Here is a 26,240-nt window from a genome sequence, read left to right on the forward strand (position 1 = left end):
GTTGGAAGACTTCTAGGGGCTGCCACTTTCAAACAATGTTCCTGATGAGCTGTCAATTACACACACGTATTTATGGATGGGGTCTTGAGCCGAAACAGAACCAAAAACCATTGACTGACGACCAAGTTTCATAAAGATTTCAACACTAATAACAAATAATTAGCCGACTGTCCGAGGCTGTCTTGCATACACCACCCACGCCCCCACTTTCCCACCTACTTTCCCATTTTCCTATTTTTCCCTGTAAATGTCAAGGTCGTCATTCGAGCAAAACAACTCACAATTAGTCATAATATTTTGTTGTCGGCATCCCGGGATGTTCCTTCTCACATTTTCGGACAGCCACCCCGAAAAACGAGAAAATAATCATGGCAACAATAATAGATGCAGTTAAGTGGAATTGTTTTTTCAAACGGAAAATAGGGAAAAACAATACTTGTAGTGGGGTAGGATTTCCTACACTCCCAAATATATCTAGTGTAGAATAAAATTACCAAAGCTTTTTAGAAAAATAAAATGATTGTTAAATGTTTAACGCTTAACCAAATGCTTATTCATTATGAAATTCGAGGAATACACATTACTCTTAAAATTTTGTGAGTAATACAACTCGTTTAAAAAACAAACACTTAAAAAATATACATTCAGGGCTTTTACTTACGGAAATTCTTCTTAAACTGTGGAAAGTCTTTGAGATTCAAACGTCTCTTATTATACGAATATTTTCCCCGAATTCGGACATTTGTTTTACCGGGAATGGAAACTAATCCTAATCCCCAGGCTCATCTGAGTCCTCTTTCCGCCAGTCGGCAACTTTGAGGCCTGGGCATTAATTTAACCGCAAAACTGTGTCAGGTGTCGCCCCAAGTTTTGTCCAACCAACCATGTAAATTCCTTTTGAAATTCATCCTGGGAAAGTTGAAATTGTTGGCTGCATCTTGCGTTGCCATCAATTTCCAAGAACCGAAAGCTGCAAAATACAGAAAACAAAACAGAATCCGAATTGGAATCAGAGTTGGAATTGAGGGAGCTGCAGGAGGGAAAGTGGAATCCTTTTAATTGAGTTGCCATGAAAATCCTTACTAGATTTTTGGGTTAAGTTCGTTGTGTTTCGGGTTCTCTGAGGTGATTGTGGGTTAGTTTCGGGTTAATTTGGGTTAACTGAGGTGTGGGAAAACTGAATAAGGTGACAGATAAGATGGGCGACAATTTCATTTGGCCATGAAGTGCTAACTGCAGTTTTATCAAGTCGGTTGGGTTACATTAAACCAGTTTGAAAGCAGTTGTAGAATACAATTTCACGTAATGGGAATTTTAAAGCCTCTTAAAAACAACTCTTGAAGACTATGTTGTATTATGTTCATACGTAAACATGAATAAATAATCTTTATGTAGAGGTAATAAGATAAGTATATATTTGTCAAAGAGTTCACATTAATCGTTATTTTGTTTGCTAAATAAGTAAAGTAAAGTAAACAGTAATTTTGCATTGGGGTCCGATTAGCTGACCCCAAGTTTTGTAAAGGGCGCTTGCACTGCCACGCCCCTTTATTTGTGCCCAATGACATTTGCACACTAAGTTTGTGAATGCAGAGACAAATGGGCGGCAGAGTCCGCTGCCAAGAAGGGGGCGGGGTCGGTGTCGGGGGTTAGAGGTCGGAGGTCCTTTGGCCGTGTGCTTAAATGTCAACACTTCAACTTCGACTTTTGTACAGACCAGCTGTACTCCTTCTCCAATTTGTTTGTCTGTCTGTTTGTTTGTTGTGACGTGGTGGAATGACGTCATGACGTCATGACGCTGGATTTGCACTGATCTATGCGACGGGGGTCATTGTCTGCGTCAGCGAAAGTCGCCGGGGGTTTTCACCCCACTTTTCCGCCCCGTTTTCCCTCCCATTTTTCGCCACACTACACCCACTTAGCATTTGGTTGCACGTGACGCATCAATTGGGCATTTGGGGAAATACACGCAGATAAACCCACACATTGGAGTGGAATGTCACTCAAGTTCAATTTGATTTCTCTTGAAAGGGATAAACAACAAATTGAATCATTTAACTTATTTATACATTATAATGATTGCTAAGCCCTTTAAAAAATACCTTTATAATAAACAGTTTATTAAAATAAAAATACTTTATAAATAGTCAGAAGAAACATTTTCTACATTGTATTTGAAGACAAATAAGTTGTTACTGCATATTCTAAACATTATTAGATTGTTTCCCATATTGAATATGCTTTTTTTGTGTATTTTATACTGTCCGTTGTTTTTCCTTGTGTCCAATTACAACATATTTTTGGTTGAAAGATAAAAAGGAATTAAGCTAAATGAAAGTATATACTTAAGTACATTGAAGGGATTAGGAACTATATACAAAAATTCTACCAATTTATACGCCTAATGCAAATTAAGAATCCCCTAAATAATATCTAATTAATAAACACAGTGTATTCTTTTTTGTCAGCCTTGATTTGGTGTCTATATGTTTTGGATTTTGATTTGACTTTGACTTTCTGTTGTTGCTCTTCCCCCTTCCCTTACCCAAGTTCTCTGTAAGCTACATTTGCCCCCTATATTTTCCCCCGTTTTCCCCCATATATTTGCCCATATTTTCCCTCTATTCTCCCTACTATACTTAGTGAACTTCTTATGATTGTTGTCTGTATTATCGTTGTTTATTAAGATTGTAACCCTTTTTCCAGGTTTAAAGAACAGGAAGCCTCTATACTCGTTGACCGATCGTACGTATGCCGAGAGATCTGATCTGCCTATATCGCTCTCTCTCTCTCTCTGTCTCTCTCTATCTATCTATCTATCTCTATCGTTATGTCTTGCCTGCCTTTGCATTTGATGTTTGTATGTTTGTTGTCGTTGTCTTTTTTGTCGCCCTGCATTTTGTGATTTGCATGCGGTTTCTGTTTCACTATTTGCCACCCGATAATTATAGAAAATATTACGAAATTTTTGGTGATTTTATAGGGGTAATTTGTCGCTACTTTATCCACTCTCGCACTCGCATTTCATGGGTTTGTTATTGTTTTTGGCGGCCTTTTACAATTTTTATTTCATTTTTTTGCATGCTCGCAAACCATTGATAGAACAAATCATGATGTACATATATATTCGGTATCATAAATAAAAACCTTAAAACAGCAATGGTAATGTATAAAACAAAATTTAAAAAAAGAAAAAGTATTTATCTGAATTTACAATTATTTGAGTTTAAGTATTTATCTGTTAAATAAATCTTGCTATTCTTATTTGAGAATATTAAAACAATTTACAAGTTTTGAATTATAAGGGTTACTTTATATATATTTAAAAACTCACATTTTGGTCTTTAAAATTCGCAATATAGATAGATCCTTATATGGAAAACTTATTTTTATACAAAAATTTTATATTTAAAATTTTTCTTTTAATATGGCAGTTCCAAATATAACGATATTTTCTGTGAGCTTTTTAAATTTTTTGAAATTTATTAATTGTTTGTGGCCGTTTTAGACTTTGAAATATTCGCTTCACATCGGTTCTTTTCTAGGAACCCGAATATACATTGTCTATCTTCGGTTCAGTGAACTCTGAACTTTTCCCGTCTCGAAAAATGCGACTTTCGAGTCATAACGCTCACATGTTTGGTCATGTTAAGTTCCGTTGAGTCATTTCAATTTGTCTTCGACAGTCACGAGTTGCAGAGGAATTTCGCACCGAATGACGCTGACATCTGGGGTATTATTGAGTGCAGGCCAAGCTAATTTAAATATGAAAAACATTTCCTATTTCCTGTCCCCAAGTGCCAAGGCCCCAACACACAAAAAAAAAAAACCAACAAAATAATAGTATATAGAGAAAATAAATAAAACGGAATAATTGCTGGCAGAAGTCAATCAAGGGGAACTCTCTTTCGCAAATCCCCCGCTGTGGTCGCAGTCTAGTTGCCACATGCAGTGCCGTCGCACCGGGCGTATACGTAATGCGCGCTCCCGTTCCCGTTCACATTATTCATACGCAGCGTGACACCCAAGAAAAGCTGGCACACGAAACATGACCAAAACCAAAGCGAAAAACCCATAAAATATGGCTCAAGATGAGGCAGCAGAAGAGGAATGCTTCAACTAAATAAAATACATTTTTCCCGTGCATTAAATTTGCTCTGCCAGCAGCGCCTCAATTGCCTCAAAAAAAAAAAATGAAGAAAAAAACGTATAAGCTGTGAGTGCCTGAATATGATTCGTGAGTGCTGTGAGTGCTCGTGATTGCGGGCACATAATTTTAGCTTTTATACACATATATGTAAGGCTATATGTACATATTTATATATAAATGGATAGGAAAAATGCATTGCACATTGCAGATTTGTCATTCACACCCAGCGGCGAAAAAAAATAGAAATTCCTTTTTATAGCACGTTGTGTGTGGCATGGAAATGGCAGGCTGGCTGGGGAAAATGGAAAATGGCTTTGCTGAGCCAAAAGCGAAATGCAAATTAAGTGCTTTAATATCGGCAGCTCGGAGTGCAGTCTTCCATGATATGGCCAAAACGAATGAGGAGCAAAATAAACTAGTTCCCCGATCGACAGTCGCTTACCGCCCAGACCCATTCTGTTCTTTTAAATACCTTAAACATATTTGTTAATAAATAAAAATTATCAAATAAAATGAGCTTTACTTACTAAGCAATAAAATATCAGTTTTATGGCAATCCACTGTAGATTATCTCTTTTATCTTTGTGTATAAAATTATATAAAAACTTCTTTCTTATAAATATTTTTCTATTTTCTACGCTTTTACTTTTAGACTTAGAATGTTAAATTCAAAATACATACTTCTAGTGTAATTACAAAGCCGCACTCAACGCATTAAGACCGGCAAAAGCTCTTTCAGTCTTATACATTTTAATGGGCTTTTCAAACGGTTATAGTTGACTAGTTCTCAAGGCAGCTTATTCGAAATGTGAAATGTGGTCAGCAACTGTTTGATTGCATAAATCCCATAAATCTCTGGCTGCGTTCAGATTAAGACTGAAGCCCGCAGAGAAGAACTCCCCACGAGAGTGTTTATTTGAAATGCTTGGGCACTCGACTAGAGTGAGCTTTTGTTATGAATGCACCGGAAGAAAAATTCCCATTTCTTTTCATATTAGAAATCGTGGAACTAAAAGCTATGTAATCATTTGCTCAATCAATGCAATTAATGCATAACTAAACAATGTACCATTTCGGCGCACGCTGCGTATGAGTAATGCGGTCCATATTACCCAGTTATCAGTTCAAGTGATGCGTGGGCAAAAATTAAAAAAAATTTGCTAGACCCAAATTATTATTAGAATTCTTGTAAAATTATTCTCTTTTTTTGTCAGAGAATTTCTCTGCATGCTCTCGTTTGCTTTCTATATATTTTTCCTCTATCATACGAAAGATATTAAAATAATTGGCGTATTTAAAAATTGATGGGCTCGTTGTTGTTGTTCTTGACGCTAATGAGCGTTAATCAAATGCCAACAGCTGCAGCAGCAGCAGCAGCAACAACAAGAATATTAATACTATTAATACTAACCAGCAATTGAAGGCAGCAACAGCAAAACAGAGAGGGGGAATTTATTAAACATTAGCGTAGGTAAGTGCGATGGGAAAAGTGGGGGGCAGAGCAAAGAGGGGTGCTCTGCAAATGAAAATTAAATTATTTGAGCGTCAGCCATCTCTTCTCATTCCGAATAATCATCGTTGCGATGATGATTGTAGTTGCGATGCCTATGACGACGCCGATGATAATGATGATGATGAAGTGCCAGGCAAGGACGTATTTCCCTACAGGGTGCTCCAAAATAGTCCATCAAATATTTTAAATATTTAGGCACTTTTTAATTTAAACAAATCGGTATTTTTGGGTGTACTAGGCATTTTTAAAACTCTTGAAAATATTCATAAAATATTTTTAATTAAATATTTTAAGATCTTTTGTTACTTGCATGGTATGTTATTGTTTTGGTCACAGCTTTTTAAAAGAGAGCTTTATTTTAACTTTGAAGTATTTATTATTATGATTACATAGTATTCGTAAGTTTTTTTTAAATGCTTATGCCTTAATTAAAGAAAGTTGCACCCTGTATCCCGATAATTGAGCAAATGCTGTTGCCTGATGAAGATGAAAAGCAAGCTGAAATCTTACGCGAAATGAAAATAACAAAATACAAGCTCTCACGAGCGCCGAGTAGAAATATTTTTTTGTAAGTTGAATATAATTTGTGCGCTCCGCTCTCGCGAGACTCGTCTACTACAATTTTTCTTTTTTCGCCTCTGCGGACCTGTGTGTTTGGCCTCTGTGTTTTCTGTATTTTTCTGCCGCGGGACGCGCTTCATTCTCGTTTAGCGGTTGCTCGTGGAAATTTCGAAAAATCTCAAACAAGCCGCGGAAATCTCAAACACACCAGCAGCAACGAAAGGAAAACAGCAAACCGATTGCTGCAATCAAATAAAAAACTAATTTAAGAGTTAACTTGAAGACTTTCTTGAAGAGCATCAAACAGATTCTCAGCTAGTGGGCCCATGTGGGCCAAAAGTTAATTAACTATTTATTTATAAACATAGTGCTGTTTTTTTTTTTTTTGTTGTTTTGTAATTTGTGAATTAATCTACCAAAATGCTGAACAAAAACTCAGCATCGTCGCAGTCGCTGCCGCGAGTGCACAGTTTCTTCAACATGATACCCTCGATAATGCAGGACGATCTGGCTGTGACCATACTGAACGATCGGGACAATATGTTCTCCATCAAATCGCAGCGCAGGTATATCCCTATATATCCCTGATTCAGGGCCATTTATGGCCAGGTCTCGAAATAGTTCGCCTTCGCTTCGGACATACATATATCCAAAGAAATATAGAAAATACAAGAAATAACTAAATACACATATTTATATTCCAATTTAATGACATCCAACAAGCCGCGTGTCTTCTATATATGCCTACATTAATTATGATCTATGGTTCTCGGCCTTTCCTACCGAATATTTCGATGCCAATAATATTGGCTGGTCTTTAGTTTTCTATATACTTTTTGTATTTTCTGTATTTATTTTAAATTTTTATTGGTATTTTTGGATTTACCCAGAAATTTTATTGCGTTAATTTACCTAACAGATTAATTTGCCTTGTACGGGGGGTATTCCCTCGTACCTTTGGCAAAAAGCTCTTACTGTGAGTAAATGTCATTACCTTTCAAAAATATTGTCACAAAATTCTGAGAAATTTGATTTATTTTTTGCCGATCGTCTCACAACTTTTTAGGCTTAAATATATCAAAGTTTTATTATGAATTTCAGTTTGAAGAATTCTTTCATTTAAAAGCCCATTCTATACATTTGTCATTAGGCTTTTAGCATGTGTCAAATTTAAAATTATTTTTTAGTGGAATTCTGAGTTGTCCAATTTAAATATTTGTCTCGATTTGTCACTGTGCTTTAGATATTGTGGCTGCATACTTTGAAACATTTTTAAATTGTTTATTTGATAAATACTTAAATTTTTGTTAATTTTTTTTGAGTGATGTGGAGGTGCGCAATATATACTAATAGTTTTTAAATCATTAATGAAAGCCTTCTTAATTAAAAACTATTATAATTTTTGTTGTCTTTTTGTCACTTTATATTTAAGTTTTTTATTTACCTACTATACTTTTTCGATGAGTCACGCTGTGTTTTCAACTAAAGAGGCGATTTCTTGGCAATTGGGGGCGTGTTGAAAATGCGTCGCAATATTAATAAACCAAAATAGCAGGGGAGATGGCAAAAATAATAATAAATGTTCAGGGGTGGACGTACCCCTAGAATTTCTTTAAACGAAATGACAAATCAGTGTCAACAAAAAAATTAACCATCAAGAAAGTTCTTCGAGTACAAAAGCAGACAAAATAAATCAATTTTTTTTTTTTGGGGGTGGCAATTCGAACGGTCAGTTTTCCCGCCGTTTTCCAGAATCGTTTGTGGTTTTCGATGGATAATGTCTGACACGGTTTCACGCTATATGCGACGTGCCAAAAGTCAGGCAAAAGCGCGCGAGACAGGCGATGAGAGAAATGTGAAATGTGAATTTCAAACCACAAAGAAAAAAGCACGGAGCCTGTAAATGAGCCACTTTGGCTGCGTTTTTGTTGCTGTGAAAATGGCCGCAAAGGAGGTCAATTTTACATACACCGAAATGCCGAAATGCCCCTCCAATGGCATTTTTCATGCTCATATTTATTTTCACTCGCCGCCTTTTTCGATTTTCATTGTCTGGCAATGCGGCTAAGTGGAAAATGAGTGACGAAATTGTCGTTTAAAATCACCAAAATATGCACTATAATGATAGCCATAGTCCCTTGTGCATAATCCAAATGATTATTAATGATTTAGTAAAATACACAATTGTAAACAATGAAATCTGATTGTTTACGACTTGGTCTGTTCAATGACCCCTAACATTTATTTGTATAGATTGATGAACTTCTATTAGACAACAAAGTTAATCCAAGTATTCACTCAAACACAATTTAAATAAAACATTTCTTTGTCCGTCCTGTAGTTTTTGGCTTCAATTTATTTTTTTAATTCTTTGGCGCCGGTCCGCGTATTCCGCGTTTAATTTGTCTCCCAATTTGTGACGTCACTGACGTATACGCCCCCGCATCTGTACATTTATATATAGATATACATCTGTCTATATGTATTTAGCGTTTTATTTTTTATTATTATTAATTTATGCCATTTTTTGTTTGTCAACGTTTTTCGTTTCTTCTCGTTTTTTGCCCATTTCGATTTTCGCTTTTTCTCCGTTAATTTTCGGGTTCCTTTTGTTTTATTTTTGGCACACAGTGAAAATTCCGAGCCAAGTGGCTAAGGAGAAAAGTCCAGACCATGTGCCACGCCCCCCGCCATAGCCCCCGCCCTCAATGTCCTCCCAGTCCGGATCTTCCTATATGTTTTCCACAATTCCTGTGGAATTTTCAACTGCCAAAAAAACAAAAAAATAGCGAAGGATAGAAACTGAAACTTGGCCGTCATCATGGCGTCCTTTTTTTCGCTTGTTTTCTTATATTTTTTTTGTTTGCTTGGGCATTGAGGACATTCACTGACCTTTTTTGAGCAGCGCTTCCAATTTTCACAACATTTTCCCATTTAAATTCTACTCAAAATGAATGCCACACAAATTAAATAGTTTCGATGAAATACAGCAAGAAAAAAAACAAAAATATTTAAATAAATTAGCAAAATTTTCGTTTAAAATTCTTGGTGTTATTTATGGTCTTGTTTGCGCTGTTCTTGGCAATGCATCAAAGACCCTCCGAAACTTGTACGATGTAAGAGGATTTGGCTGGCCGACTTTTATAGATTTCCAAACACACTTTGCGATTTTTGTACCAAATCTCAGAGTAATGGGAAAAACATTAATAGTTAATCAAAAGGTGTTTTCTTACATCCCCAACAAGATTATTAAAATTCTTGCAAAACCACATAGCAATGCACCAAAAATGTATACATATTTAAGACGTGTTTATTTGTTATGATCATAAGAAAAATACTAAAAATATTGTTTATTTATATGAAGAATGAACATATACATACTTAACACGGGGATGGCTTTTGAGAAATACTTTGATTGCTGTGCCTTCTCACCTTATATTTATATAAAGATAATTTTAAGTGTTTAAGTGTTAGAACACCATTTAAAAATTAAAACCAGCACAGATAATATTTAATAACTAGCGGTAGTCAAATACTTTTATTTATGAAGGGTAACTTATCTGTAGTATTTGCATGTTTCATACACGGCTTCTCTTCTCTTGGTTTTTTTTTTGCTTATTATGACGAAATATTTTTATTAGATAAATAATCAAATAGCTTACTAATAATATTCTTTGTTTATTCCCTTCTTTCTTCTCTTCCTCCCAATTCTTTTCCATTTTTTTTACAGCCATGGCGAGGATCTCATTGTGACGCCTTTCGCCCAAATTTTAGCCAGCTTACGTTCAGTGCGCAACAATTTATTAAGTCTGACAAATGTTCCAGCATCAAACAAGTAAGTGTATTGTGACCTTGACAAGGCCCCGCCCCAAACGCCCCCCCTCTTAACCACCCCCCTTTAACCCCCGGAGACACTCAATTTGTTGTGTACTATATATGCGATGTACTTGACCCCGAAAAAATATGAAATCTCACTCTGTTTTAACCCCCCTTAACCCCTATGTGTGTGCTGCCTGCTCTCTGCTCGCCTTAACCTACTCACTCTCTCTGGTCTTGGTGTGTTTTTTTGTCGTCTCACACTTTAATTAATCAAAAGCAGCGACCACAATGACAACAAACAAAATCCCACTCTCATCTAACAATAACTTTTGATGGTCGGTCCATGAAAATACGTATATATATATATAAATAGATGGAAAATATAAATAAAACCCTACAAAAGGTTGAAGGTGCACACACAGGTGCCCCGTCCGTTTAACCCCATACTTTGGCCGAAATGACGCGAAATGTGCCAAAAATACTGCACGTATGTATATCGCCAAAAACAAGTGGGACAGAAAAAGAATTTTATACGACTTTTTTCCGCGGAATATATCCATGGCGCAGAACTTAAATTTAGAGAACAACGTTTCGGTTGAGCTATGAGAAGTTTCCAAAGAACAATTGCAAATGGGTTGTTCAACCGGGAAATTGTTGTCTTGTCGATTGCTGCTCGCTGTGTTGGTTGTTTGATATGCGATTAACCACTAAAATCCTGGGATCTAACCTATTTTCTCCTGGTTTTGGCTAATATTCCGACTCAAAAAGCAAAGGGTTCTGATTAATATATATAATATATTTCTTAATAGTACGTTTTTGAAGAATACTCTAAAAAATATGTGAAAATAATGATGTTGCATGATAACTGTGCTTAAAATAGAGGGTCTTTAATTGAAATGCCGATATACATATGTATAAGCCTTATTTTAAATCGGTTAATTAAAATATGATTAGACCTATCCATAAATTTGTACAATGGCTTTAGGTTTGTTAAATATTGTTGATCTCAAATTAAAACCTGGTTTTAATGGAGTATTTTAATTGTAGAATGAAGTATAAAATTGTATTGGATTAAAAGCAAATGATTGCCATGAGAAAATGGGTTAAAGCACGTAACGCAACACCTAACCCCTTAACCTTAACCCCCTGCAGGCCCGCAAAAAGACTACCCGACCCCTGACTTGCAGTGATTGCTGTAAATATAAAGTTAAAAACCAGCCCCCGCCCCGCCCCCTAAAGAAATTAAGAAAGTTCACAAATATAAATATTTTTCTCTCTTTCTTCCGCTCTCTCTCTCGCTCTCTCTCTTTCTCTCTCTGTCTCTCTTACTCTCTTCTCATCTTAACCATTTTGCATATGTGTCTATGTGTGTCACCGATACTTTTGCAAAACCACAAATCTAAATGTTGTGTTCTCTTCACCACACCCACACCATGCTACGTCACCTAACACACCTCACCATATAATCCGCATATTCCATATTCCCTTCTCCCCACTTCCCAAATTTCCAAAACTGTTGAAAAAAAATATGTTTTTTTGATTTTATCACCCTCATTTTCATATTTGACTACCATTCTCCCTTAAATGTTTGTTCGATTGTTTGCTGTTTCGTTTGTTTGTTGATTCTGATGATTTTGTTTGTTTGTTGTATTTGCAAATCCAACCTCGCTCCCCCCTACCCCCTCCCCACTCTTCCATTCCCCATTTCCCTTCCCCTCTCTGTGTGTGCGCGTGTGTGTGTGTGTGTGGGAAACTGTGTATTAATCCATCAAGATCCAGGCGGCCCAACCAATCCTCGTCGGCCTCCCGATCGGGCAACCCCCCGGGGGCCCCGCTCTCCCAGGGCGAGGAGGCCTACACCCGCCTGGCCACCGACACCATCGAGGAGCTGGACTGGTGCCTCGACCAGCTGGAGACCATCCAGACCCATCGCAGCGTCTCCGACATGGCCTCGCTCAAGGTGGGTATCCACGATTCACGATCTTAACACGTTTTCCATAGCTTGAACTGAACTACCAAAAAAATTGTGGTGAAAGTATTTTAAGCTCATTTTATATCGATGACATAAAAGATAAAAAAGATAGAAGTTTAATATATTATGATAGCATATGATATGATGACATAAAAGATAAAAATATAGAAGTTCTATAAATATATTATATTATATGTATATATTATATTATATACATAAAGATAATTATAACAATTGTCTGCTATAAATATTTATTTTGATTAGGATCGCCTTTACCATTTTAAAATTAAAAACTTAGATTGAGGAAAGTTATAAATCTCCAAGAATTTCAAAAAGCCATAAACAAAAAGTATATAAATTAATTTCAATATGATAGTATGTGTATAGTAAAGTGTTTTAAAGTATTATTACTCTATAATGCTAATATTTCGTTAAACAAATCAATTAAGAACATCCACGAAAGATATTAGAACTATTTGATTCCAAGTTCAAGTTATAGAAAATGGTCGTTAGTATTAAGTTTTACCAAATTAATAACTAAAATTAAATTTTTTTTCGTGATTCAGTTCAAACGCATGCTCAACAAGGAGCTGTCACACTTCAGCGAGTCCAGCAGATCGGGAAATCAGATTTCAGAATACATTTGTTCCACATTTTTGGGTAAGTTTCAACGCACAAATGATTATAACTTATTAAGGTACTAAATACTATTTAATATAAACGATTGTAGGATTTAAGTTAATCAATAAGAAATAGTATGAGTTTAAAAGTATAACAGATTTACAGATTGTATGGGAATAACCTAAGTCAAGTTACTTTGTTTTAGGATTTCCATAACACTTTCTCAAACAATCATTACCAATCGCATTATTTCAATCCCCAATTGAGCCAACTAAGATGGATGGCAAAAACTATGCACAACAATCCCAACACTCGAATCATTTCCTCTGGATTTCCAATTGTATTTACCCCTTATTTGACAATACGCTTCGTCATCATTACCAGAAACTATGACTGTTAACCCCCTCTTGCCCCCGTGACCCCCTTAACCCCTTAACGCCCCCCGTTCCAAAGTTATTCAAGATGTTTTGTAGCTTCAACTTTTGCTGGCTGCAATTTGTTTCAGGGTGCTCCTGCTCGTCTTTTTTTCGCAGTTTTCCTAGCTGCTCGGCTTACCAAAGTATGCAATAAAATCGCATTAACCACAGCGGCGGGAAAAGGCGAAAGAATAGAGTTCAAGTAGCTGAACCACCAGCCATCCATCTCCATCTCCACCCCAATCTCAATCCCAATCTACAGAGCCAACAAATTAGGGCGAAAAAATGCCGGCAAAAGTTATGCAAATCGGGAATGCAAGCTGAAATGAAAGGTCGCGAAAACGATACCCTAAAATAAGGAGGAAAATTAATATCCTGGTGTTTTATAATTATGGAATAGGCTTTGTAAACTTTTTAAATATATTAAAACTGATGTCAAAATTTGCTTATTCAATTTAAATGCACCATTCATTTCATGTCGAATGCGTACATTATCTAATTTTTTATTAAACATGGAATAATCATATTGAACAAAAAAAAGAGTAAAAGAGTAGCAAAATGTTGTTATTTTTAAAGCTCAAACTCGAAATCTCAAAACTAATAAATCCAGTCTTGGGAATAACAGTTTATCCGTCTGGAGAAGATAAAGAATAATATTGGGGCATTTGCTGGAGATAAACAAGTCGATGTCGCTCTTTCTCCGCATTTCTCCCCCTTTCTCCAATTGAAAGTGCAAAATTAAATTATGCAGAGCAGCATAAAAACAGATGAAGTGGAAATTTCATTGTTTAACCTGCGAACCAAGCCCCCAAAGCACGCCCACTGGCGTCCCCCAATGTCCCCCAAAAAGTTTTCCCCTCCCCTTGCGCATTTCCCACCCATTTTCCCCCCCGCCACTTTCCACTTACCGTCTTTGTCCAGACCAAAGCCACTCTCGTGGCACTTTGTGCGGGAAAGGGAGTTTTTCGAGGGTTAAAAAGCGAGTGCACGGCTCAAAAACATTGTTATTGTAATTAATTTATATTGTTCTTTGTTCATATTTTATTTTTCTGGTTACTATTACGCATATCAAACAATGAAAGGCAATTTATAGAATATTAATGCAATCCTGTTTTAATTAATGAGCTTTCGATTCATTATAATAATTAATAATCAAATGTTTATTATTTGTTTTATATTTTGTTTTTATCTGTACTAATTTATTTAATTATTTTTTTATGACTTGTTATAAATTATTTTGCCAGAAATGTAAGATTTTAAATAAAAACAAATATGCTGGTGCAATTGCGGGTTTTCCCGAAAATAAACATATATTTGCGTACTTTTAATGTAATTTCCTAGAGGCAAAGAGATTTCCAATTTTCAATTTTTTCTGTGAAAATTGGGCAGTAGGCGTGGCGGGGGCGTGTCCAAACAAAGGGGCCGCACCTAGTCGAAAACCAAAAAAAAAACATTTGGAAGCGCAGGAAAAAGGGGGCAAAAGGGGAAAAAGGAGCGAAAGGATATCGGGCATATTTGCACATTTGTCCATATTTCTGCTTCACTGGGCAGCCAGTGAAAGGGGTGAGGGGGGGAGGGGGCTATAGTGGGTAAGCCTGGGGATAAAGTGACCTTCCCGGGATCTAAGGCTACCTTTTCCCAACAATTTTCAGGCCTAACCCAACTATCTTGTTGTTGCCGTAGTTTATCAAGCATAAAATCGCATTTGGGGGATACACACGGTAAAAAAAAATCCACATCACAGACACACGCACACACGACTGCCTAATGTCCATTTGTAACACTTCATTTGAAACAGAAGCCTCGACCTCGAAAGTCAAAAAAAAAGAAAAACAAAGGGGGAAATCCCCCCGAAAAGTTATGGTGGGCAAAAACAGATTTCAGCACCTGAATATCGCCGTAGGTAAAAGAAATAGCAATGGGAATCCGAAAGGAGAAAGTGAAGAAAGCATATGCAAAACAAGATGCTGCCACACACATCAGGTGAATACATTTCCCCAACAATCTGGACCCTGCGAAAAAGAGTCGTAAAAACTGGAAAAAGAAAAACCAACACACAAAAACAAAAAGTACAAGAAAAAGAAAACATTCGCCGTCGGGTGAAAAAACTTCAAGAATTTTTGAGAATATTTATGCTCTGTCAAGCTGATAGAGTTGGGAAAAGAAACACTTTTTTTTTGGTCTTCAAGAAATTTCTGGGAAGGGGAAAACGAACTTTAAGTTGACTTTAAGCGATATGTAAAGAATTGGCCAATATTCCATCCTTCTATTAATTAATGTCTTTATTAGTCAACAATTTACAGCTAAATAAGAAACCAATTTATGCCAATTCAGTAAAATAGGTTAATTAAACCGGAATTAAATGCTTTGAAGTCTTGTTTAAGTTGGGGGGCTTTCATGTTTGCAATTGTGCAACAGTTGAATGTATACAAGAAAATATTACAACCATTAAATGGACGAATGCCTGCCACTTTTGAGGCATATGTTGGCAAATAATAATAGCATGTAAAAACAACAACAGGCAGTGCAACCTTTTTGCTTTGCCCGGTTATTTATGTTTCATGTGTAGTGTTAGTTTTTACCAGCAACCGAGAATTCAACGCAATTTGGAATTTGAAATGAATATCAATTTATGCACAGGCAATTTGAATTTGCTCTCCATGCCAAAAACAACGTCAAACAAACAATTGTGTGTGGGGCTGTAAGGGCAGCAAGGGGTTAAGGGTGCGGCCCCAAAATGTAGGCAATGGAATTTTGAATGGGAAACTGCAAAAGTTTTGCTTGTTTGCCGTCGAACGCTTGAATATTTATATGGCTGTTTAAGCACCGAGTAAGAAGGCCCTGAGAAATGCGAGTTGAAGGACTTGGGTCGCTGCTCCACATCTCTACCTTAACCACCCACCCACCTCACCCCCGCCATTCAGATAGCCAGATAGATATATATGTGGATATAGCCGGAGGCTATGCTCTGGCACATGTGTGTTTGTGGCAGGCGTTGTTGTACATTATGCCTGTTTATCTTGGCTTCCTGAGGTACTCACTACATTATAGTGCTGCCAGAACATCGCAATGGTTTTTATTATTTCAGTTGGATTTCCAGATAGTAGATTGCATTTCCAACTCAAACCCAAAACTATTTGAATAAGCAGAGTAAATCCATTATAAATGCTAATTTAAGTTCGTCAAAGTATGATGAAAGGAATACTATTTGTTTAAATTTAAATGGTTCTTTTTTATTTGCTTTTAATCAATCAATTATTAATTATAATAAAATAAGGTATAGATTTTGTTGACATGTTAACATGTTATTTTTCTAGCATACTATTAAGCCAATCCAAGTTTTTATTAATTTAAATTAATATTAAAAATGCTATTTTATTTCTATAAATATTTAAATAGATAAATAACATTTTGAGGACATATTTTTTGGGATCTCTATTTAATTCTGTGATTTTGCCTGACTTTTCCGCAGACAAGCAGCAGGAGTTCGACTTGCCGTCGCTGCGCGTGGAGGATAATCCGGAGCTGGTGGCCGCCAACGCCGCCGCCGGCCAGCAGTCCGCCGGACAGTACGCCCGCTCCCGCTCGCCCCGCGGCCCGCCCATGTCGCAGATCAGCGGCGTGAAGCGGCCCCTGTCGCACACCAACAGCTTCACCGGCGAACGGCTGCCCACCTTCGGGGTGGAGACGCCCAGGGAGAACGAGCTGGGCACGCTCCTCGGCGAACTGGACACCTGGGGCATCCAGATATTTAGCATCGGCGAGTTCAGCGTCAACCGCCCGCTCACCTGTGTGGCATACACCATATTTCAGGTGGGTACATGCTAATAGAAAAACCATTTGTCCACAGGCTATTTCAGAAATTAAATCGATCTGATATTAATGAGTATTAGATTATCTTCTCTAAAATTTTCGTCTGCAAAAACACTTTTTTGTCTTTTTATTTAAGCTTTAAAAGCTCACATGTAGTAGTTATAATATTTAATATAAAAAAGTAATTTACTCAGTAACTTAAAAATGTATTATACATCGAACTTAAGTTCGAATGCTTTTTATCAATTTAATTCTTTAAAAAATCCTTGCATTGGTTAAATAGTAAAATAATAAACCCTTTTTTATTTAGAAAAAAACAGCAGTTTATAAAATACATTTGACTAATATTCCCCTGTGTTCCTCTTTTCGCCCCCACAGAGTAGAGAATTACTGACCAGTCTTATGATACCACCGAAAACTTTTCTTAACTTTATGACTACTCTGGAGGACCACTACGTCAAAGACAATCCGTTTCACAATTCGCTCCACGCCGCGGACGTGACCCAGAGCACCAATGTGCTACTCAATACACCGGCGCTGGAGGGCGTATTCACACCGCTCGAGGTGGGCGGGGCACTGTTCGCCGCTTGCATCCACGATGTTGATCATCCCGGCTTAACCAACCAGTTCTTGGTTAACTCAAGTGGGTGTCTTATCAATGCCAATTGATTGTCAGAATGTAATACTAATAAAATGAATATGTTTCCCTCAGGTTCCGAACTAGCATTAATGTACAATGACGAATCTGTTTTGGAAAATCATCATTTAGCTGTTGCCTTTAAATTATTGCAAAATCAAGGATGTGATATATTCTGTAATATGCAAAAGTGAGTACTTATAAACAAGGTGGCTTAAGAAAATGTAGATAATAGTACAATCTAAATTGCAAATATTAATAATTCGCTGTTCTTTGCCAGGAAACAACGCCAAACATTGAGGAAAATGGTTATTGATATTGTGCTGTCCACGGACATGTCCAAGCACATGAGTTTGCTGGCCGACCTGAAGACAATGGTGGAAACCAAGAAGGTAGCCGGCTCTGGAGTCCTGCTGCTGGACAATTACACCGATCGCATACAGGTATGTCGATTGGTTTACAACCAAGCCAATGTCGATGCACTTACTCATCTATATTTATGAATCCACTTTAGGTGCTCGAGAATCTGGTGCATTGCGCCGATCTGAGCAATCCCACCAAGCCGCTGCCGCTTTACAAGCGTTGGGTGGCGCTCCTAATGGAGGAGTTCTTCCTACAGGGCGACAAGGAACGCGAGAACGGAATGGACATTAGCCCCATGTGCGATCGCCACAATGCCACGATCGAGAAGTCACAGGTGGGCTTCATCGACTACATCGTCCACCCACTTTGGGAGACCTGGGCGGACCTGGTGCACCCGGATGCCCAGGACATACTCGACACGCTTGAAGAGAACAGAGACTACTACCAGAGCATGATACCGCCCTCCCCTCCGCCGTCGGGGGTCGATGAGAATCCGCAGGAGGACAGGATACGCTTTCAAGTGAGCCCCAGATAATACAGCACAATCACCGCACTGACATGCGTAAAATTGTATCCGATGTTTAGCAGTGCTTAAACTTCAATTTGCCAAAGAAATATAAAACCGTTTAAAATTATTTAAATAAATTTGACGTTCATCTAAGATTATCAAATTATATACCTTATTGTATACCTTTTCCAATTGTAATTTCAAGAATACGCTTCTTGATTTAAAAGTTATTAAAAGTAATTGTAATCTTGAATATAAACTCTATACAGAGCTTAAAAGATTTGTTCTTTCGTTGGCAAAGAGTTTTGTAAAAGCAATAATGACAGTGTTTTAAAGTTTATTTGCTTTACTCGTTATAAGAAATAGCTTCGCCTTAGTTTAATGCTACTCCTGTTAAATGTAACTTTTTTAATGGCTTAAATTTTAAATATTTATTCACCAAAATAAGTTCCATTAATTTCATTAATCGTTTGCCATTTAAGCGTTGATAAGCTATGTCAGTTCTAATGAGCAATTTCAAACGAAAGTCACACACCTACTAATTTTGTTATACTTTTACATTAAATAGGTAACCCTGGAGGAGTCCGACCAGGAGAACCTCGCCGAACTGGAGGAGGGCGACGAGAGCGGTGGCGAGAGCACCACCACCGGCACCACTGGAACCACCGCCGCCTCCGCGCTGGGCGGGGCTGGGGGCGGTGGCGGTGCCGGCGGGGGCGTGGCACCCAGGACGGGTGGCTGCCAAAACCAACAGCAACACGGTGGAATGTGACGGAGAGTCGTGGGAATTTATCGCAAATTACAGGAAAAGGCTCACAACTTTTTCCTATTACGTTAGTGACTACTATTAACACAAAAACCAAACAAAAACCAAAAACGAAAAACAACAAAAAAAAAACAAAGAAAAACTCTTGGAAAAATGCAAAAAAAAAAAAAAAAAAAAAAACCAAAAAGCCAAGTAAAGAAATATTAAACAGATGTTTAAAGCATACAAAAAATCCAAACAGCAATAGCAAAAGTACCGTTTAACTTATAAAGCCTAGAGAAAAACGAAAAAAGAAAATTAGAAATTTACTTAATGGAAAACCGAGATTGATGTTGAATACACTGAAAAAAAAGGAGAAGGAGAAGAGCTAACTAAGAGAAATCTTATATATTGTTAAACACACACAAACTAAATCCAAGACAAAGCAAAGATAATGAGAAACCCCATTGATAAGTAATACTAAGAAGATACCAAAACTCCCTCCCCTTTTAACCCAAAAAAAACACCCCCCATTATATAGACGATTTTTGTTGCATGTGTAGGCAAATGATTTTTGTTAAATTCATCTGGAGTAGAACTTCAATCGGAGGACACCCCTTACCCAAGTCTCCTCTTTTAAACCATTGACTAAAGTGAAATATTTAACAAAGAAAAAACAAACGGAAAGGAATAATTAATACGATTTAGCTTAAGAAAAGTTTTTAAGTTTTTAATGTTATGCATGCCCGAACAGATTTATTTTACTCGATTGATAACGTTAGATCTAACTGATAACCCATAAACGATAACAGCAACACATATGGAGTTTTTTATGATTTAGACCCCAAGCGAGAGAAGCGAAAAAAACAACCCTGTAAAGTGTAAGAACCCAGTGAATTAAACCAAAATTGAAAGCAACCTGAGTTGAAACCATTTAAATCTAAATCTAAATCCCCGACCCAAACCACAAACAACAAAACAAAAAAGTAAGGAAACAGTCTACAGCCAGACTGTAGTTGTATAGTAATATATATGATATAAATATTTTTTTTTTAATATTATTTGTAAATAATTTAAATGTTGGACTCGAATTTAAATCAAGCAGCTAGCAAATGTTGCAGCTAAACTAAAACTAAAATGAAAACAAAGCCAAAAACACACATAAATAAGGAAGTATGAGAAGAGATGAGAAAAGGAGTCAAAGAAAAAAACTATTGTACACCTAGATAAAGAATTTCCATTTCAATTTTAAATTTGAATTGCAATTTAATTTGCTTCCAGTGAAAGAAAGAGAAAGGAGAGGAAAATAGAGAGAGAGAAACCGAAAATAATGTCAAACGCTGTCTTCGCAAATATTTTTCGCTATATATTACTTATATCATTATTTACTAGTTACTAAGCTACTTACTGAACCACACAATTTAGAAACGAAAGAGACAAGACAACCGGACGAGAAAGAGAGGGAGCATTGATGAATTTAGTGAACAAACTTAACTGGCGAGATACACACAATTTACAAACCACAAACCACCAGAAAAGACTCTTCAAGCACAAGCAATTTTTAGTTTTCCAAATGCAAAACCAAAGCAACGCAAAACAAACACACAAAAAAACACAATATATATACCGAAAAAGTCATTGGCTATAATACGATTATTTATACCTTATATATATACTATATGCATATTGTAAAGTCACGATACTGGCGCTGGTGCGCGGATCGATCAATGTGGCAGGCCAAATTCTAAACGCGCATAATTTAACTATTGTTTAATATTATGTTTTATTGTTATTAATTTATTACCCAAAAACATTATTTTTTTCAGACCTAGTGCTATACTATTTCTTTTTTGTGTTAAAGCGGGCAGGATCCGCGCATAAAATAGTGTTTTTTTTTAACAAATATATATGATATGATATGTGAATGAAATGTAATGAAATGAAATGGAACCTTGATGGTCTAAAAATATCATAAAACAAAAAAACGAGCAGAGAAGTTGAAGAACAAGATACTTTATAGCAATTTAAGCAGCATTGTAAATGTGCGCTTCAGATTTACTTTTTTCGAAACTTAACCAACCTTCAGCAAATACAACAAGATATATTACCTACATACATATATTATTAATTAAACCATAGTTGCGAAAAAAACAAAAATGACGGCAAGTCCATGGCAAACTTAAACAAAAAAAAAAAAAAACAAAAAGCTACTTTAACAAATTGAGTGAAATAAATAAAAGAAAGAAAAACAAAAAAAAAACAAACAAAACCAAATGACTTTTTTCTCCTCTCACAAAAAGAAACCGAAGAAAATGAACTACTATATATTGTATTTGTAACACGAATTTCCCTGCGAGTGAAGTCTTTCCGTAGAACCATAGAGCCGGAAAAAAATAAATCTAGAGAGATTCCCCAACAGAGATACTGGTACAAGTGTAGCTATACGATTATGTAATTTACCAGAGTATTAACCGAACATTTACACTTATATACTAGGCATATATGCAGTAACGGACATTTGATGTATACTCGAGTTGAAACTTAACCTAACCAGATGTTGTACGTGTATGTGTAATTCGAAGAACTTAAAGTCCAAGCCCCCAGTAAAAATCATCCGGAGAAAGAGCCCCCATAAGAAAAAGCAATTTATAGTTAAAAATCGAAAAGTATCTAAATGTAATTGTTAGAAACATGCCAAGCAAAACCGAATGATACCAGCAAGTTATATAGGCATCTATCTATATCCTGTATCCTTAGCCCCACTCAATTTTTGACTGAAATTGAAACGTCTAGTAGAGGCACTCGATGCGAATTGCTCCCCCCTGTATTTTTGTCTGATTTTCCCCTATTGACGTGCCGCCAATTATATCAGTGTATATAACTATTTAAATACAGAATATAAAAACAAAATATTTAACGCAAATAAATATTTATATGGGTAACGAGAGATCAGCATTTGTAGCACAGGTTGGCCAAATTTTTTGGGAATTAAGAGACAAGTTGCCGAAGGAAAACCAAATGAAAAACTGTTTGTTTGTGCTGTTAGCCGTAAATGAGAACTTTTTTTTTTGAGATAACTTAATAACTATACATAAAAATATATATTACGTATTACATGTATCTATAACTATATAAAGCAGGCGACAACAAAAAAAAGAAAACAAGATACCAACAACTTGGCAAAATACCAAAAACACAAAAAATACCAAAAAATAAAAAGAAGAGAGAGAAAATAATACAAACGATATTGAAATGGCAAGTTTTTGTACTATAATGAAATGAGAAAACACCAAAGACGAAAGCAAAACAAAAAAAAAGAATGAAACCAAACACAAAACAAAATATACAAAAACTATACTGAGAAGATACTAAAAAAGATACCATAAAATGTGCGCTGGCGACGACGGTTGTTAGAAAAAAGCATGCCACTTGAAATGCCGAAGTTGAACGAGTCCTTTCGTATCGCAAATCGGCATTTCAATCGTGTGGAGAATCGGGAGATATTATATACATATAGATCACGTAACGCTGGCGTTACTGGGCAAACAGTTAGGCATTTTTTTTTGGAAATTTATACAATTACATTTACAAGGAGCTCACCCAGAACAACAACAACAACTACAGAGGAAACACACACACACAAAAGAAGACACACACACAGAAGCGAAAAGGGAAAGCGATTAGCTGGGTCAAAATTCTGGGGATTTCGAACGGAGAATACTGAAAGGCCAGAAATATGGAACAAATGAAAGCAGAAAATCGACTAATTATTTACCATAGAGGGCTTACCCAGGCTAAGTCACCCAAAAAATATATAGTTACGAGCTGGTTTTCGTTGATTCGTTATTGTTTCGGTTATGTTTCGCCTCCCTCATTATGTAGTTATGTATGTGAAAAACGTAATCATTTATGAAATTAATGAAAATCTACCCTCAAAACCAAAAGTCAAATACATAATTGCATGCAAATGAGTAAGTAACATTAATAAAATATAAGAACAAAAGTCACTCTGTTTGGCATTAAACAAGACCGCATGGCAAATGATAAATGATAACACATTGAGCAGATGGCATTATGAACAGATTTGAATGAGTATGGAATATAAACGAGAAATGAAAATGAAAAATAAATGAATCTAAATAAATGAAAAGATAATATTTAAAAATATACGAGTTGGTTTATTTATAAAAGTTTCTTTTTCAGCGATATATATGGACTCATATTCTCTGCAAGCCCTATGTTTTCCTCTGCAATTACTTTATTTAGCTTAAAATTACGTTTCCTTCAAGACCTTTCCAACAAAACGACTATTAAATATACGCAGAACGTTGATCCTTTTCTTTAACGCGCCCTTACGTTTGATATTCGTGTAGCATACTTCTGCGCTCAGGCACTTTTTAGTGATCACTAATGTATTGCCCACTTTTAGGCAGTCCCCAAATCAGTATCAACTAAAAAGACCCCTCACTGCGTTAAACTTTAAACAACGATTTAAAAGATTTTAAGAGAATTAAACCACAATCATTTTGAGGTATGCCACTTTGAATTCGAATATCTGTAAGAAAAGTTATGGGCTAAGAACTGTATGATTTTGGACACTTTTCAGCAAAGCCATTTTTTGAAAATTTGGAAAGGGGTTACATCATTAAAATGTCAAAAATACCGACCCGAAAATACAAAAAAAAGTGGGAACACAGATTTTAAGGAAATGAAACCACAATCTATTTGAGGTATGCCACTTTGAATTCGGATATCTGTAAGAAAAGTTATGGACTAAGAACTGCAAGATTTTGGCCACTTTTCAGCAAAGCCATTTTTTGAAAATTTGGAAAGGGGTTACATTATTAAAATGTTGAAAATATCGACCCAAAAATACAAAAAAAGTGGGAACACAGATGTTTAGGGAATGAAACCACAGTCATTTTGAGGTATGCCACTTTGAATTCGGATATCTGTAAGAAAAGTTATGGGCTAAGAACTGCAAGATTTTGGCCACTTTTCAGCAAAGCCATTTTTTGAAAATTTGGAAAGGGGTTACATCATTAAAATGTCAAAAATACCGACCCGAAAATACAAAAAAAAGTGGGAACACAGATTTTAAGGGAATGAAACCACAATCTATTTGAGGTATGCCATTTTGAATTCGGATATCTGTAAGAAAAGTTATGGGCTAAGAACTGCAAGATTTTGGCCACTTTTCAGCAAAGCCATTTATTTGGAAATTTGGAAAGGGGTTACATCATTAAAATGTCGAAAATATCGACCCAAAAATACAAAAAAAAGTGGGAACACAGATGTTTAGGGAATGAAACCACAGTCATTTTGAGGTATGCCATTTTGAATTCGGATATCTGTAAGAAAAGTTATGGGCTAAGAACTGCAAGATTTTGGCCACTTTTCAGCAAAGCCATTTTTTGAAAATTTGGAAAGGGGTTACATTATTAAAATGTTGAAAATATCGACCCAAAAATACAAAAAAAAGTGGGAACACAGATGTTTAGGGAATGAAACCACAGTCATTTTGAGGTATGCCACTTTGAATTCGGATATCTGTAAGAAAAGTTATGGGCTAAGAACTGCAAGATTTTGGCCACTTTTCAGCAAAGCCATTTTTTGAAAATTTGGAAAGGGGTTACATCATTAAAATGTCAAAAATACCGACCCGAAAATACAAAAAAAAGTGGGAACACAGATTTTAAGGGAATGAAACCACAATCTATTTGAGGTATGCCATTTTGAATTCGGATATCTGTAAGAAAAGTTATGGGCTAAGAACTGCAAGATTTTGGCCACTTTTCAGCAAAGCCATTTTTTGAAAATGTGGAAAGGGGTTACATGATTAAAATGTCGAAAATATTGACCCAAAAAAACAAAAAAAAGTGGGAACACAGATTTTTAGGGAATGAAACCACAATCATTTTGAGGTATGCCACTTTGAATTCGGATATCTGTAAGAAAAGTTATAGGCTAAGACGTGCAAGATTTTGGTCACTTTTCAGCAAAGCCATTTTTTGAAAATTTGGAAAGGGGTTACATCATTCAAATGTCAAAAATACCGACCCGAAAATACAAAAAAAAGTGGGAACACAGATTTTAAGGGAATGAAACCACAATCTATTTGAGGTACGCCACTTTGAATTCGGATATCTGTAAGAAAAGTTATGGACTAAGAACTGCAAGATTTTGGCCACTTTTCAGCAAAGCCATTTTTTGAAAATTTGGAAAGGGGTTACATTATTAAAATGTTGAAAATATCGACCCAAAAATACAAAAAAAAGTGGGAACACAGATGTTTAGGGAATGAAACCACAGTCATTTTGAGGTATGCCATTTTGAATTCGGATATCTGTAAGAAAAGTTATGGGCTAAGAACTGCAAGATTTTGGCCACTTTTCAGCAAAGCCATTTTTTGAAAATTTGGAAATTAAAATGTCGAAAATATCGACCCAAAAATACAAAAAAAAGTGGGAACACAGATTTTTAGGGAATTAAACCACAATCAGTTTGAGGTATGTCACTTCGAATTCGGATATCTGTAAGAAAAGTTATGGGCTAGTGCAAGATTTTGGCCACTTTTCAGCAAAGCAATTTTTTTAAAATTTGGAAAGGTGGAAACGAAAAATCGAAAATAAAAGCCAAAATGAAAACGCAGCCCTTTAGTTTTTAAAAGAATTGAGTGAAGTATAATATACCAATGTAAAAAACGTGTCAAATAGTTAGTATCATTAGACGACGCTAGATGTCGCTTTTTCTGCTTGTAGTTTCAATGTTTTCACGATTTTAATGTAAAGATAAAATAATCAGCTCTGAAATATGTTTATTAATTTAAAAAAAAAATTTATAGATTTGTAATTTTTAGCAACCTTTAATTTGAATTAATAAAACAGCGACATTTAAAACAATGTTTATACAAAACATTAAAGAGAAACAAATTTCAAACATATTACTTCGTTGCGGCAGGTTTTTTCCAGCGAATTTTGGCGAAATAGCCAATAGTCATTTCATTTTGATTTATGTTAGTATTCACTATGGCTTTTGATTGCTATACGCTTTTATAGTGCTCAACATTATGGTACTTGCAATGCGATTCGGGTCCCAAGACTTCACGTCGCCTCTTGACTT

General features: G+C 36.0%; 1 protein-coding gene across 13 annotated transcripts in view; it reads left to right on the forward strand.

Moving 5' to 3' along the window:
* LOC108045446 (cAMP-specific 3',5'-cyclic phosphodiesterase) overlaps positions 1–23,285 on the forward strand; it is a 122,198-nt gene extending 98,913 nt beyond the window's left edge. For 6 of the 13 annotated variants that reach the window (XM_017124775.2, XM_044461320.1, XM_044461321.1 and 3 more), the window contains 10 exons: positions 2,707–2,745; positions 9,955–10,059; positions 11,817–12,003; positions 12,582–12,675; positions 16,525–16,865; positions 17,244–17,508; positions 17,578–17,692; positions 17,783–17,945; positions 18,017–18,385; positions 18,942–23,285. In XM_017124775.2, coding sequence (XP_016980264.2) covers positions 2,707–2,745; positions 9,955–10,059; positions 11,817–12,003; positions 12,582–12,675; positions 16,525–16,865; positions 17,244–17,508; positions 17,578–17,692; positions 17,783–17,945; positions 18,017–18,385; positions 18,942–19,145 — 1,882 coding nt within the window. In that variant the 3' untranslated portion in view covers positions 19,146–23,285. Of the gene's footprint in view, positions 1–2,706; positions 2,746–6,354; positions 6,791–9,954; positions 10,060–11,816; positions 12,004–12,581; positions 12,676–16,524; positions 16,866–17,243; positions 17,509–17,577; positions 17,693–17,782; positions 17,946–18,016; positions 18,386–18,941 lie in introns of those variants that run through there. The other 7 variants (XM_044461319.1, XM_044461324.1, XM_044461327.1 and 4 more) reach the window with 4 other exon arrangements.
* The last annotated feature ends 2,955 nt before the right edge of the window (positions 23,286–26,240 follow it).

This window comes from Drosophila rhopaloa, unplaced genomic scaffold, assembly GCF_018152115.1.
Source record: "Drosophila rhopaloa isolate 14029-0021.01 unplaced genomic scaffold, ASM1815211v1 contig_3, whole genome shotgun sequence".
Classification (NCBI taxonomy): Eukaryota; Metazoa; Arthropoda; class Insecta; order Diptera; family Drosophilidae; genus Drosophila; species Drosophila rhopaloa.